This window comes from Convolutriloba macropyga, chromosome 7, assembly GCF_964194025.1.
Source record: "Convolutriloba macropyga chromosome 7, txConMacr16.3, whole genome shotgun sequence".
NCBI classification, from domain to species: Eukaryota; Metazoa; Xenacoelomorpha; order Acoela; family Convolutidae; genus Convolutriloba; species Convolutriloba macropyga.
In genome coordinates this window covers 17,200,277-17,217,332 of record NC_134474.1, presented here as the reverse complement: position 1 = coordinate 17,217,332, position 17,056 = coordinate 17,200,277, and the positions used below count along the sequence as shown (strand labels likewise).

General features: G+C 33.7%; 1 protein-coding gene across 2 annotated transcripts in view; it reads left to right on the top strand.

The window, feature by feature from the left end:
• Positions 1-17,056, top strand: part of LOC142342653 (dual specificity calcium/calmodulin-dependent 3',5'-cyclic nucleotide phosphodiesterase 1A-like) — a 339,291-nt gene that overhangs the window by 26,743 nt on the left and 295,492 nt on the right. For both annotated transcript variants that reach the window (XM_075394099.1, XM_075394100.1), the window contains exon 3: positions 8,835-9,026. In XM_075394099.1, the coding sequence (XP_075250214.1) occupies positions 8,835-9,026 (192 nt within the window). The remainder of the gene's footprint in view (positions 1-8,834; positions 9,027-17,056) is intronic.

Here is a 17,056-nt window from a genome sequence, read left to right as displayed (position 1 = left end):
TAATGCTAATAAAATAATCAGATAGGCTTCAGGGGTGTCTACAACCTACCAAAATGGTCTCAGACTGGAGTTTCAGACTGCCCAGAAAGACTTTTTATTGGATTCATTGGAAGGACTCATTGTTTTGTCCAAAATAATTAAGCTGTTAAACAAATGCAATTATTTTGAAAGAATGTGTTTTTAAAGCGTTCAAGTTGTTCAAATTGCTTTTAAACTGGAAGAAAAAATTTCGGGATTATAAATTTGCTTACGAGGGGGGTTTTTTCTGCCGTTTTCGTTTTTTTCCTTTAAAGTCTGTTTGATTTGAAATCTGATATATGACCTTCAATGGTGCATAAATGGACTTGAATCAATCACTAGACCTCTGTTATAGCTGAGAGATTAGCTATTTGAATGGTGTCCGCGCTGCGAATACGTTGACTAATTTATACAGTGGAATCGCGTGGCGAATCCTTTTTAAAGTGAACTTTGCTAAATTTACTGAATAGAATCGCTAAGTGAATCCAGGCTTAGTTTAGCTTTTGAATTTGGAGAGCGTTTACAAAGGCAATTCGAATTCAGCAGATTAAGAAAAATTATGATTAGCAAAATATAACTAGTGTGAACAATCTATGAAATAATTTAGTAGACTAGCGGGAATATCTATATATGTGAATAATAAAAAGTCATCATATCCTTAGATATAAAATGTATGATATGATTATTAAAATTAGAGGGTAATTTGTAATTTAGTACACATATGAGTTTCTATATATAATTATGTATCCCTAGGTATCACATTTCTCCCATGACAGGAAAAAATATTAATGTATTTACAATTTTTTAAAAGAACAACACAAATAAGTTAAATGTATGCATATTGATGCAATTGAGTTAAAGAGAGAATGAAAAATGAAATTAACATAAACGTAGGGTGGAAAAACACCACGAATGTTGAAATGCACAAATGAAATTATATAATTTCATGGATTTGCAACGCGAATGCATGTTGATAGATTTAAACATAAAGACGTTAGATATGCATATGGATAAAGTGAAGTGTAACTGAGAAACGAATGCAACAAATAAATTATGAAACACAAACTAAATTTGGATTCGCAGGGCGAATGCATGAATGAATTGAAACTTGAAAGTTTACTGACAGTTTGCAAAGTTTTACAAGTTTTTAATCACTAAACTTCATTTTCAGCATCACATACTGACATTTCCCTTTCTTGTTCATACTCATAGTAACGAATTCGAGGGTCAGGTGGTGATACATGTCCGATTTGTATATCTGGTTTGGTGGGGATGGGATGCGATCTTGTTCTGCATTCTGGATTAATGCCTCCAATGATTCTCCGGTTGCCGAATTTTTTGATTCTTATTTTTTGGTTTTCCGTTGCTTTGTTCTTGAGGAACTTTATGATAGAGTTGCCAGGGTTTCACTTATTATCGTGCCAACGCTGCCCGAATCCACTAAAACTTTTGTTGCTGTATTTCCAAATACCACAGGAAGGTTAATTGATTCTATAGGAGCTGTAGAATCTGCTGAAGATACAGATGCAACACAGTTGTCTTCATTCGATGAAAAGTGAGATTCTAGATCAGGATCATAATTGGCCGAAATTTAATTAACATCATCAGTTTGATTATCATCTGTTTCAACGTTATTGACACGCGGTTTGGGTTTTGGGTAGGAATTAGGATCCTTAGGTTTTCGACGAACCTTCGCAAAGTGATTTTCGATACCAATATTTGCATTTCTTTCCACGTGCAGGGCATTTGTTACGATGTTCCGAAGTCCAACTAAGTCCACAAAAATGGCATGTTGTAGGCTTCTTCCGGAAAGTGGAATTCATGTTTGAGTAGGGAATAGCGTTTGCGATGCGCATCCGTTGTACTTGATTTACTGTGGAATTGAATTCGGACTTACCAGCGTTCATTTTAAGTTGATTTAGAGTGCCCATTTCAATGTTTATTGCGATTGTCAAAGCTTTATCGGGTTCCACCGTCTCTTTTAGGAGCTCTTTTTGACTATCCTCATTTTGCATATTTGCAATAAAGACATCTTCGATGATGGTATCTCCCTTTTCTCCAAGATCACAGTTTTCGGAAAGTTCTTTAAGATGACCATAGAATTTTTCAATTAGTTCACCTTTTTGTTGTTTTCGCGTTAAGAGATATCGATCGAATGTTATTTTGTGAATTCGGATGAAAATTTTGTTTAACATATCCCAGAGATTTTAAGTTGAAATTTCATCTAGATTATCAGCCGAATTTTTTGAATTGAAAACTCGTCGTCCTTCTGTTCCGAGGCTCAATTACATCGATGATCATGCTTTTTGATCACAAACTTTACAAGGTTTGTCTCCGCATAATACGCCTGCAAATTCAAGACGTAAACAGTGATTCTTCCATGCCGTCTCTGCTTGTTCATTTCGAATGCGCCTTTCTCATTCCGACTGTGCTGTAGGATTGTCAACAGCGCCTTCATAGGTGGGTTCGGGAGGTAGAACAACATGCGCCGGAGGATCGGCAAGGAAGAGATCCACTAAAATCCCTTCGCGAGCAAGAATCGCCAATTTGAGTTGTGTCCTCCAGTTTTCCCATCGGAGAGGGGGCTCTAGAGTTGCTTTCTCCCAAAAGGGTTGAATTCCGAGTGGAGATTTGCTGCCGTCTTTTAGTGCTGACTGCGCCATGTTATAGCTGAGAGGTTAGCTAATTGAATGGTATCCGCCTTGCGAATACGTTGACTAATTTATACAGTGGAATCGCGGGGCTAATCCATTTTAAAGTGAACTTTGCTAAATTACTGAATGAAATCGCTAAGCGAATCCAGGCTAAGTTTAGCTTTTGAATTTGAAGAGCGTTTACAAAGGCAACTTAAATTCAGCAGATTAAGAAAGATTATGATTAGTAAAATATAAGTAGTGTGAACAATCTATGAAATAATTTAGTAGACTACTGGGAATATCTATGTATGTGAATAGTAAAAAGTAATCATATCCTTAGTTATAAAATGTATTATATAATTATTAAAATTAGAGGGTAATGTTTAATTTCGTACGCATATGATTTTCTATATATAATTATGTATCCATAGGTATCACAACCTCAAAGGACTTGTTTCTGTGATTTGCTACACAGAATTTTTTTTCTTGTAATTTCTATCATATTTGTTTGAATTTTTCCAGTCTAATGTTACAGATTTATAAATCTTTGGTGATCTTTAGAGGTCTGCCTTTATTTTTTTGAAGAATCATTGCTAAGATTAATAATTGAAATGATAGTTGAGCTAACCAAGGAGACACAGTTTAATTTACGCATTTGTTTAGTTGAAAAATATATATATTTTTTTTGACCACATGGTTTTTCATTTTGTCGACTTCTTATTTGCCCTGTTTTTTGTTCTTACAGTTTTTAAATTTTCTCATTAAGTGTTATTAAAGATATGATTGCTGGATTTTCTAAGGAGCCGCCTAAAAATTTTGTATTCTTTAGGATCAATGTTTTATCAAATATTTGTCTTTGAAATTTTTTGTCATTGAAAATTTTCATCGACTTTGTTTGCGTTTCATCGTTTGTTTTCCACTTTTATAGTAGCATGATTGAAAAGGCCAAGTTAGACTGTTACTTAGTCTTAGTTGTCACTGTTTTCAAAATTTTTGTTTGATACCGTTTTTGAGTTTGAGTGGTTTTTCTAATGCGGTCTTGGTATCCATTTTCTCGTCAGCTTTTTGATAACTTTAATTAGGAAGCAATTCTTCGATTTTCATTTAGTCAATAAAACGAATTGTTTCCTGATTTCATGCTGCGTTCACACTTCTTTTTCATGATGCTTGTGTTTTTTAGTTTCGACGCTACCAATACTCGAATTTCTTTTTTTATAGGTCCTTTTTTTCTTTTTTTGTTGTATTTTTATTTTGAATTTCATCAAAACTATTGTTTTTGATGACAATTTTTGCGCGTTTTGTTCATTTTAGTGATTTCTGTGAGTGAGTTTAACATCATTTTATATACTTAGAAAAAATGGCGTTTTACCTGGTGAAATGTGTAAAAGAAAGATGTTTTATGAAGCCATGAAATGGTAAAGGTTTAGTGAACAGAACTTCGTTTCGTATATGCAAAGAAATCTTACGAACCAGAAATTTGTTTTTGTATAGAAAGGGATATATACTGTGAGATCATCAAATGGATCATGGCAATCTATTTGTTAAGTCATGGAACGGGGTTCATTTTTTTGATATTGACAAAGAAGCCAAACTATGTTATTTTGCGATGGGAGTACTGTTTAATACTGGCATATGTCCAGTTCATTGTGTTAGCATAGACGCAACCAGGAACAAAATATGACAAAAATGGTTAAACTTATCGGATTAGTATCAGAAGACTCATCATCTAAAGCACTCAATTGAAACGCCGTCAATTAACTGAAATTTTCAATAGCATTTTCAAACTTTATATCTGACCTCACCACTAAAACACAAACACAGAAACCTATGATTTTTCAAAATATAAATGTGGTGAAATGAGTTATGATTTATTTTGTAAGGAAGTCTATGTCGCGTTCGGATACGTTCTCTCCAGTTCTTAATTATCTTTATTTTGAATTCAAAAAAACCCAAGTATAATTAGAGAACCTTGTCATAAACATAGCTGCTTCCGAAATTTGTTGGCGTAGATGTACTCAAACTTATATCTCTCTCCATCCATTTCAAATAATACTTGGCTAACAATGGCAGATCCTTTTTTTCAATTCGTTTCTACTATTAAAACATCTGAATTCCGGTGAAGGTTAAGCGAGCCGATAGTCAAAAAAAGCCGAATTTTGAACAAGAATTCAAGTTAGCCAAAAATATCTGAGACAGCGGTATTAGCGATTTCCCTGGCGCCCATGGTTTCGGATTATGTCCCACAGCGGATGAGAGGCATGGCCATGGACAACGGTCCACTGGGGCTCGGAGCCACTTAATACCCCCGAAAAGTGACGTATTTTGTTTCCCTGGTGGATTGGATAATAAAAATTTAAAAAAATACTATGCACTATTTTGATTGTAACGGTGAACAACTGTATTTTTCTGAAAGATTACAAAACTTTTGCATAACTTTTCCATATTGTCTCATGTCGGGTTACTTTTACTTTCGCTTCCTTTGCATCGTAGATTGCGTCGTATTGTAGCTTCCGGATCCTTAAATCAGGCTTTAGATTTTTTCAAAAATATTTTTCAAATATTTGCCAATTGGTAAGTTCGCAAAAGTCTTCTGTTAAGTGTTGCTTGGAGCTCCCAATTTTTAGTTTTCCAGATACATACCATTGTAGCTCCTTGTTACCTACCTCCAGATCAAAATTTTTCCATAAAGGGGGGTGGGTAGTTCTCCTTAGGTTCCCTCAGTATAGAATTATGCAGCCCTCTGGTAGATGACATAACTCAAGGGTGGAAAGTTTTCTTAGTTATCATGGAAAGCATATATGGCCCGTAAAACATTGATAAAATTTCGCTATAATGTAGTCTAATATACTTGAAGTCAAATTATACCGACACGGACTACCGTGTGCATCCCAATGTGCACAGAAAGAATAGTATCACAATTTTTAGGTTAGAAGACGTTTTTGATGTATTTTGTGGAAGAGAAAAGATTTGTGATGTCCTGGTTGTTCACGTTAGGATCATAGAAGATTTCCTTGATAGAAGGATCATATAAGAGATAGAAGGATCATATAAGTGTTCTACAAGGATATACAAGGATATCTTTGAAGTTATCCAAGGATTACACTCAGAGATACGTTATGACTTGTTGTTCCGACCCCTCTTGAGGGGGGGGGGGGTGAACTATATACTCAAATGGGTTTTTTTGTGCAGACAATTTTGGCCGCTCGATATATATATATATATATATATATATATATATATATATATATATATATATATGGCAGAGAGTTGTGAGTGGTATCATTAGAAAGCTCATCAAGCGTATAAAATGGAATTAAAAAGATTTTTATATTTTCGTTTTTTAAAGGGAGTTATCGAGGTTTAAACTTCTGAGAAAAGTAGAATGAATTCCGTTGTTTTTGTTCACATTTTCCGGAATTTTTGACTAAATTTTCGTCATTTTTGCTGAAATTTGTTGATTTTTCTTAAATTAAAAAGGTGAGGTTGATTTTATTTTTATGGACAAAAAAAAATTTGTCGACTATTTTAACTCACTTTTTTATAATTTTTTTGTCAAAAACTCTGGCTAAATATTTCAAAATTCAGACTTTTTCATCATAAACAGCACAAAATAAGCATCTTTAGTCCACTTTGATTATATTTGCCGGAAGTACACACCCGAACACAACTAAGCAGGGCTTTTTCTACTTCAACTATCGTTGAGAGTGCTCTGTAATTAAAATTTTGCAGTTTTTTTGCTAAGTTTTCTCGTTGATTATCAAAAACCCAGCATTTAATTTTGATTTTTTCCAAACAAATTACCTATATCTATGACAATCGAATACAAAGTGTCTCTAATAGACGAACAGCATTAGCAGGACTGGTTTTGGACCAATCATGGTCTGTTACAATGCACCAATAATTCGGATTGTAATCAGTCGGTCTTTTTGAAATCAAATTAGTCGGTTTTTTTATATTAATTAAAGAACAGAACATTTCAAATCAAAATTCAAAAATGATAGGTCCAATTGGTTTCCTAAGCAGCTCCAAAGTAATGCATCTAGTTTTTTACCGGAAGCTTATGGTCGTTTTGACTATTAAAAATATTTGATTATTAAATAAATAATGGCTTATTGAATTTTGCCTCTTTTTCTATTCTTAATTTTGTCAACTTGTAGCTTAGTGTCAGCAAAAAAACGTGCCTTTTTTCTACTGATTTAAAGTTTAATCTCTATTGCGGTTATACGCCTTAATTTTTTGCTTCCTGGCTTCGATACTATTAGATTTCGCACTTTTTATTTCTAATTATTTACCCATTTTTCACGTTTTCTAGTTTTGTCAATTTATCCCGTTATTGACAGTTCACATAAAGCGTTATTGGCGTTCAAAATAAGGCACAATTGATAATATTAAAATCTTTAGAGAAATAGATTATGATTTTAACGGACTCGACGCTACTTTCTCGAAAAATTTAATTAAGTTTTTTTATTTTGTGTTTAACTGTCATTTTTACATCGTCTTTTTAGTCGTATGAGATTTCCTGTATAATGGCAGATTCACTGGCTTTTCATGGAAACGTAGGTGCGCCAGAACTCTGATATCAGTAGATAGCTGGTGGATTTAATAACTTTTGAAACAACTGTTTGAAAAACAAAATAAACACTTTTAGCTTCGCAATTTTGTTTCTTTTTTGTCTCTTTGTTACCTAGTCTCGTTAATTATAAGTCAAAGATAACACTATTGATTTCAAAAATAGTTTTAGAAGAGATTGGTGTCACAAAATCTAATACTTTTAGAGAATTCGTAATGACTTTACTGGCTTCGAAACGGGTTTTTCACAAAAAAAGTAAAGTAGTTTTTAATTTTTGTAAATTTTGACTTTTTTGTAGGTGTAAGACATAATCTGGATACTTACAGGTCTTAGGGACTTCTTTTTGAATAATTTAATCTATTAAAATTTTTCGCTTTGTATTTATTGGCTTTCATGATTTTGGAAATAATTTTTTTTTTCGAAAAAAAAAACAAAAGTTTTACTCAATTTTGCACTTTTTTGTCTACTTGTTACCTAGTCTCATTAATGAGATATCACATTCTAAATTATTCGGGTGCGAAGAAGGTGCAATTGAATTTATTTTGAGGGCCAAAAGATGGATTTACGACTTCGAAAGCGTTTTCTGGCAAGTTTTAATTGATTTTTGTTGTCCATTTGTTGTTTTTTTTGTAACCACATAAAAAATTGAACACCGACAGTTCCTAATGACTTTCTAAAGAAGCATTGGCAATCGCTAATTTTTGGGATATTTTAGTTGATTTCTAATGGTTTTCATTTGACATTAATTGTTTTTTATAAAAAAAGCTTAACTTTATTCTTTTTGTTCAAGCCTTATTATGGACTGGTCGCATATCATTTTTGGTGAAATACAAGTTATTTTGTTTAGTTTCATTTTTAATTGACGCTATTTTGACTTTGTTATTAAGTTTTGTTCTTTAAAACGGACAAAGTTCTTGAGGTAATTAATGTTTGTTGTTGTTGTTGTTGTTGTTGTTGTTGTTGTTGTTGTTGTTGTTGTTGTTGTTGTTGTTGTTGTTGTTGTTGTTGTTGTTGTTGTTGTGGTTGTTGTTGTTGTTGGTGTTGTTGTTGTTGTTGTTGTTGTTGTTGTTGTTGTTGTTGTCGTTGTTGTTGTTGTTGTTGTTGTTGTTGTTGTTGCTGTTGTTGTCGTTGTTGTTGTTGTTGTTGTTGTTGTTGTTGTTGTTGTTGTTGTTTGGTTTTGCTGTACACCTTGACTCGTTTTCTCGATATTGGCATATCTCATCAATCTAATGCTTCATTTTTTTACTCAATTGAATTATTGGCTTTGGAGGCTATCTTTCCGTTCATACACCAATTTTTTTAAATTGCTTAAATTTTGGGTTTTTCTATCTGTTCCTCATTTGGTAGACAATTATGCCAAAATTGAGGATGAGTGGGGTCGGAACCTTATGTGCGATAGCACATTACCAAGCCTCCTTGTTCATAATGTATGATCCGTGTACGACAACTAAGAATTGGTATAATAATAATAATACTTTTCTACAGCGGCCTCCAACGATTTTTTGGAAATTATTGCTCGACTGTTTGATGGTTTGCGTCTTCGAAAGTTAACTCCACATCTGTCTCCGAATATTGCAGTATTTGAATTAATTTGAGTTATTATTTATCAGGCGTGCACACAGTCAATGATAACTCAAAAGCAACACTTCTGAGACGAGATCCTACTTTGATTGGTGGAAAAATGGACCAATCAAAAGAAGATAGGGGCAATGATGAAGGAAACAGGCCAAAAGTGATGTTACGCAAGACTGGAGCAGCTACGACAGGAATTGTGTTTGACAATTTCACCTTCGTTATCTCAGGTAATTGTCCTGTCTGCAATCGTCGCAAATTCTTTCGTTTTCAATTCATTGAAGGGTTTCAGGCGTGAGATGAGCCTGCTATAGCTACTTGGGTCACTGGGTAAATGATATTTCAGGGTTTCATTTCTAGGGGAACAATTAAAGAGTGCTGAGCGATTATGAACTGAATTGAGTTGATTAATGTCGTCGTATTTCAAAAGTAAAGACAAACTCCACACTTTCTTACAAAACTTATGGCGTAGTTGTACTCCGGTGTTTTCCCATATTTGAATATCGACGCTTCGGGCACAAATTATTAAATAATATTACAACCCGGATAGGAAATTTTTGTGACCGGGTCGGGCAATTTTTGTGCAAATGCGCGCACAGTAGTTTGAACCTGCCTACTTGGCTTCTTATTTTGACGGAACAATCAAAACATGGTTGGAGGAGGCAGAAGGGGCTGCTGGACATTACCACTTGAAATGAATCGAAAATTCGTACATTCAATCACTCCATTCGTTGCTTTTTTTAAAAAAAAAATGATAATTAACATTTAAAAACGCTTCCTTCCTTAAGCAAGTGTAACAAAATAATATTAATATTTGCCCTCCAACTGCAAATAAGTGTACATACAGACTGATGACTAAATGGACAACAGAATATGTTCATTTTTTCCATTAAACATGTCTTTCTGCGTAGCTCTACCCAAAGCAAAAATCTATGCTGTATACTTAAATGAATTTATAGAAATTGATTTTTTTTCTTTCGATTGCCCCGACAGACTTTTGTTGAGTTTTTAGTTCTTTAGCTAAACTGTTCCAATAATCAAGTTTATTTATTTTAATCAAGCTTAATATTTTATAGCTAGTTTTTTGTATTGAAACAAATTTTGCGGTTCATCAGATTCAGCTGAGGTACCATGTAAATTTTGTTTTTAATTTTTGTGTTACAATTTCAGAAACTGAACCCAAAGTTGGTAGCAAGAACCCAGAAACTTCATTTCAAAATAATCAATATTTTTTATCGATCAATTTTTCTTCCAGAATCATCACTTATGCTTAAGTTTTCTATCTTGGAAAGAAATTGTTGTAATTAATGCCTTGTGTACGATTAAAAAATATGTACCGGAAGTAAAAAAGATGTTTATAACAGTCCCATTGGTTATGTTGGTACCAAATTGATTGAGGGCTCAACAATTGGGCTCAACAACTCAAATGGTTATGTTGGTACCATTTGAGTTGGGCGAACGCAAAGGAAGCTGTAGTAAAAGTAAGCCGACAGAAAAGCAAGCCGAAAGTTGTGTAATAGTAATGAAATCTATCAGCAATAATAGTTTGTTAGCCGTTACAAGCAATACTGGGCGTAGTATTATAGAACATAACGTATTCCAATGCACAAAAGAAACTAAAATACCTCAATTTTTAGACATCTAGTGGGCACGGGCCTGAGCGGACCGCTTTCTATGGCCATGTCTCTCATCCATTGTGGGACGTAATCCGGAAACCATGGGCCGGTTATCGCTGCGACGCCTCGACGCGCGCCAAACGCGCCCACCGGCGCGCCAGTGGCAACTTCTAATACGGGTATCCCAAAAATTTTCGGCTTACTTGACCTCATTTTCAAAATACGGCTTGCTTGCATATCGGCCTGCTTGACCACCACCTTTGAGTTCTTTCCTATCTTAGAAAGAAATTGATGTAATCACTGCTTTGTGTACGATTAAAAAGTATGGACAGGAAGTGAAAAAAGTTGTTTGTAGCAGTCCCATTGGTTATGTTGGTACCAAATTGAAGTTGACATACTGAATCGGTTCACATCGGAACTCGTTTTTATCAGTCGTTTGTGGATATGAGACGATAAAATTAAGTTTTATAGTACCAGTTCTTAAAAGCAGAACACTTTTTGACGTGATACTGACGAATAGATCTGTTTCCCATTTTTTAGGTACACTCAGATACTTATGTAAAAATTCAACATTTAACAATTTTGTTTGTTTAAGATTTTTAATTGGTTACAAATTTCAATGACTCCAATTAGTTCTTTGTGTTAATCTTTGATGATGAAATGGCAGAACTGATTGCTTTGAAAAAAATCGGCAATGGATCAAGAGCGTAGGCACTCTTTCAGTTTGATTGAATCTGAAAATCTAAGTATCTTCCAGGCACAAATTGCAATCCTATTATATTTTTTTGGTATTGTTTTTGTGATTCGACGGAACGTAGTTAATTTCTCCGAATGATTTTTTCTCTGTTAAAAGCAAAACAGATGTCGCCGGAATTCAAGTTCTCAATGTCGGGAATTAAACAAATGGAATTAGGTGCATTGGTCTCAGACTGGACAACGGTTTATAGAACACTCATTGCACATTCTTTGTTATTTTCAATAAAAATTTTTACAATAAGTTCATTGAATTCTAAAAATCTTGCTGCTGCTGAAAAACATAGTGTCCTGTAAAAAAACAAATGAAGTAGTTCATTGAACAGTTAATGCATATCTCAAAAACTTGTCTTCTTTCATCAGTTCACTTAGGCGTCTCAAACTGATTATTGTTGATCTTGTGTTTTTAAAGTTTATTCTCCCCGCTCACTCACTTCTCTTTGGTTGAGTCAAAACGACAGGAAAAGGTCATTAATAAATTATCTTTTCTCATTGGGTGGCAAAAGTTAATATTTTACTCCCATTGAATGGATGAATTTAATATTTACGTAGATTTCAAGCTTTATATCTCAATCATTCCCTCCAAAATCAGCACTCAATATTTGCGGGGAATTAAAAAGGTACCCAAACAGCGCATTGCGCAAAATGGAATAGCTTGCGCAAAATGGACAGCCTTGCAGGTCGGAAGAGTCTGCTATCTGCAAGAACAGCTAACCATTTTAAGTTTTTCGAAAGTTTTTGTATGTTTTTTGGAAGCTCGTGGAATAAACTTGTCGCCATATTAATTGCATGTTTGCGAAGAATGGTCAATTATTTTGTCCACGTCTGCTACTACTGCTATACCAGACCTTTTCGCCCCCTCTCAGAAGTACTCGGGTTCATAGGAGCGAGGTAAAACTAACGTCCAGGGGGCGGCCGATTGACCGGCATTGAAGCTAGGCAATAATATGTCTCTTGGCCTAGAATTGTTCTCGGTCAAATGATTCTCTGTTTCTGATACGGCCGGATGGATAGCTGTGGAATAGACATATAAAATTAGCTTAAATTCGATCTTGTCGAGATATCATGTTACCTTGGCCATGGCAAGAAACAGCTGGTTTAAGGCAGTTAGTTGCTTAATCAGTGAAGGATCATATGTATCAATTCTTAGACCCCCGGTCGAGATAGCGCATATTTTGTTTATATTTTAGAAGGTGCAGTTACACTGATAGAACTGACTTGCTTTATAACTCAGTTTGTTCAGTAATTCATCAGTTTCTTCACAACGTTTTATGCGAATTTTTACTGAGTGATTCCAGTGCATTATGAATGCAGGATTTCGTGCCGATAGTTTGCTCAAAAATAGCTGAATTTGCCCAGTTATAACATGATGTCTCCACCTGGGGTTCATGATTTTTCTGGGCGCCTATTTTATTATTTCTTTTAATTGGTTGCGAAATAGGGATATATGCTGATTTCTAGCAGTTCTAGATCAATTTGGTCCCCCCAACTTTGTTGTGGCGAGAACCTAAAGCCAACAATTAGCGAACTTGAGCAGTGATTGGGGACTAAAAACTCAAAAGTCAAAAAAGATCAAGTTGACGATAGATCAAGTCTGGCTTTCCTCTTTTTCCTTCATATGCTACCAGCCAGAGTATCATAGGCTAAATCAGTCCAAACAAATCTCTGTAGCTGAACGCATTCAGTTGTTTCCAAAACCAGAAGTGACTCATGACTAGACAGTCAAAAGCTGAGAAGTGCACGAGAGCTTCATAATATCACCATCTGAAAAAATGAGTGTAGTTGATTTGTTGGATGGGGATGGGGGGGAGGAGGTTAGGGCTTGAATACAAGTAGAGAGAGCACACCTGAGTATGATCTAAAGGAGGGTGATTATAATCACGCACCATCCAATAATTCAAACCAAACAAAAGAGGCTGAGACGGGTCTATTTCAAATATTTGCTTTATCAATAAAGTTTTGAAAACAACATTCCTTTTTATTGAAACTTTAAGTTAATTTTATATCATTATTAACAGAATATAGTTTCATTGTTTTTATTGTTCTGACCCCACTTGTGGGGGGAGGAACTATATACTCAAATGGGTCTTTTTTGTTCAGTCAATTTTGGCCGATCGATATACTCATCGCAGAGAAATGTGAGTGGTATCATTAAAAATCTGGTCCAGCGCAAAGCTCAAAATTAAAAAGAATTTTTTCGATTTTTTTGTTTTTTTTCGAGGAGTTATCGAGGATTAATTTTTGTGTGAACACGGGATATTTGTTCACTTTTAGTCTGATTTTTCTTCAAATTAAGATATTTTCTATAAAAATAGTATTTCGAACTTGAATTTCTTTCTAAAAAATGAACCAATATCGTGTTCCTAATAGACTAAAGGCGATAAAGAAGACTAGTTCTGGTCTCATAGGGCGCTTCAATATCAAAAAAATTCGAAATCTATTTGAGAGCTCTTTTTTATAAAACTTTTCTACTTTTTTGCTTTCTTAAGTCACCTAGAGACAAGTCATTTTTTATATCGAGGTTCCATTAATGGCAAACCTGCTTTACAGTCAAATGATACCCATTGAACAAATATTCGTTTTGAATGAGTCTTTCATGTTTTTTGTCTCCGACTCTGAGTTTTCAAAATTTTTAATAAAATTTTGAGTTACTTTTTGGAATATCACTAAATATGGAAGTCCTATGGTATAGATTCGCTACTTAAAAGACCAATCGGCTTCCTAATCTGCATTAGGTAAAACCTGTATAGTGCTTTGAGTGAACAGCTAATGGCTGTTAAGACTTCAGAAAGTTTAAACTTATTTCTTTTCATGAACAGGAAGTCAGTCTCAGTAATAACAGTTACCCCATCCTTAAATTGGAACCAAACGTAATCTGGTAAGCGTTTTTATATGCTAACTATTGGTAATATGACTTCGATGGCACGAGTTTTCATAATTTCAAAAAAATTCAGTTTTTTTTTGAAATTTTGGTTTTTTTTCGAAATCTTTTCGCATTATCCCAATATTGATAGTTCTCATGGACTTAGAGCAGAATTCCAATGGATCATAGATAAAGTTTTCAGAGAACAAGAGAAATCGTTTTCAAGGAATTGCTCATGTTTTTTTTTATTAATTCGACTCTGAGTTTTCAAAAATTTAAATAAAATTTTGAGTTCATTTTTGATGTTTTACTATTTTTTGGAGTCTTATGGCAAAGGCTCATTGACTAACAGTGCAATATGTTCCGTAAAGAGATTTAAGTGAGCATATCTAGTGCTTTGATTGGACAGAAATGGCTGTTAAATCTTGAAAATTAATTTTTCGAAAATTTTTTTGAACGTTAACCGATCATAAACTTATTATCGTGAACACTAAGTCAGTGTCTGTGATGACAGCATCCTCTTCCGTCCTAATGTACATTTGATCTAGATTGCGGTTTTTTCTTCTAACCTTTAGTCATATGACTTCAATGACAAAAGATTTCAAAAAGCTTTAAAATTTTTTTTTGGATATTTCCGTATTATTGGTTACTTTTGAAATCTTATCACATTATCCTAAAATTGACTTCTCATCTTGGCTTAAAGAAGACGTTCTTTGGATCACAGATAAATTTTTCAGAAAAAAACTTCTGGTTTCAAATGGCTTCGATCTTCTCTTCTCGCAAATTTCTATTGCGTTTTGGTTTTCGCCTGTTTTTGTTGTTGTTTTCATAGTCATAAGACTTGTTGCGATGTCTTATTAATAACCTATGCATGATAAACATTCCCATACTCCTATTGAACCATATTTGAGCGTGTTTATTGTCTTCCGCTGAAATTTATTGAATTTAATGGCTCTTAAGAATATAAAAATAATTTTTCGAAAATTTTTTTGAACCTTAAACAATCTTAAAAATTTTGTGAACTGTTAATCAGTCTCATTACTGATAGAACCTATTTGCTTTCTACTGAAACTAAAACAAATTTGGTTGGTGGTTTTATCTTCTAACTATTGATTATATGACTTCAATGACACAAGAATTCAAAATTTTACAAAAAAATGGATATTTTCCTTTTATTGGTTACTTTTGAACTCGTATCACCGTATCCAAATATTATTTAACTTATCCAAACATTATTCTAATCCCATTGGCTCGGAAAAGACATTTAATTGATCGCAGATAAAGTTTTCAGAGAAAAGTTAATGGTTTAATTGGCTTCAAAATTTTCTTCTCGCACTTTTCTACTGAATTTTTGTTTTCGCCTGTTTTTGTTGTTGTTTTCATAGTCTTAAGACTTATTGTGATCTCTTATTGATCATCTACCCACGACAAATATCTTCTGCCTGCCATCTTGTTATTTCTCAGCGTAGTTTTTTGACCTCCGTTAAAAGTTTTTGAGTTTAATGGCTGTTAAGAATTTAAAAAAAATCTTTTCAAATTTTTTTTTATCATTAACCGATTATCAAATTTTTTCGAGGACTGTTAGTCAGTCTTAGTACTAACAAGATCCTTCTTTGTTTCTAGTGCAGCCAAAATTAATCTGGTTAGCGCTTTCATCCTCTACCTATTGGTTTTAAAACTTCAATGCCTTTAATTTTCATTAATTTTTTTAAACTTTCGGGTACTTTTTCTTACTTTTGGATCCTTTTGAAATCTTATCACATTACTCTAATACTGATACTTCGCATTGGTTTATGAAAGACGTTCATCGGATCATATATAAAGTTTTCAGAGACGAACTTTTGATTTAAATTGCTTCGACACTTTCTTCTGGCACTTTTCTACTGAATTTTTGGTTATTGCCTGTCTTTGTTGTTGTTTTCATCGTCAAAAACCTGTTGTATGGCCCTATTGACAGTATATAAATGACAAACAAACCTGTTGTCCCGTGGAGGTATAATTTAGCGTATTTAGTGGATTTCGTTGAAGACTAATGAAATTAATGGCGTTGATACTACGAGTTTTCCCAATAATTTCGTGGTTCTAATGTATTTGTTCATATTTGGTTTTTTAAAAATATTTTGATAAAAAAGACGAATCCCATTGCTGTTAAAAACTAATTGAACATGGAAAAGTTTTTTGTGAAAAATTCATTATTCAATGCCTTCGACACTTTTCTCGCTGAATTTTTTTCTTGAAATTGCAGTTTTTGCCTCTTTTTGTAGGTAGCTGCTTTAGGTAGCCGTAAATTGCTGACAAGTCACTTGAGCTTGTAATTGAATGTTGAATTAATGATGTTACCTGAATCAGTTAGTCAGTTTATAGCCTTTAGTCTTAATGTTTATGATATTCATTTTCAAACATTTTTCAAACCTTTCAGTCTTTGTTGTTCTTTTTGTCAAATTGTAACTTATTTTCGTCAATGAGAGGTCACATCCAATTTCTTGTATTCCAAAAAATAACATGTCTATGGATTTTCACCGATGCTTTGTTTGCTGGACAATATGGGTTTTTTAAAACATTTTTTTAGTGGTCATTTTTTGCGTTTCTTTTCTTCTTTCAGAACATTCGTGTAGTAACAGCTCCCAATGGTTTAGAAATGTGGCCCAAAAAATTCATTTAATCTCTGCGTATGATTCCTAAAGAATTTGTAGAAATTGAATTGGTAGAAATAAGAGTTGAATTAAAAAGACATAATATTCAGATAATAGCTAATGACTTTAATGGTAGCAATAGTTTGTCTTTGAGCAAATCGTTTCTAATTTTTAAAGTTTTTCTTCAGTTCGTTTCTAAGGCTTCGTCTTCTCAAAGACAAGGCCTTTTGGTTGTGTAAAACTGTTCAGTAATTTATTTAAGGACATTTAGTTAAAAGCTAATGATTTTTAAGACTTCTGAAATTTCTTGTTTTAAGAAATGTTGATTAATTTTTGAATTTCGCCTCATTGATCGTTCTCTTTGTTGACTTGTAACACAGTCTCATTAAGAAACT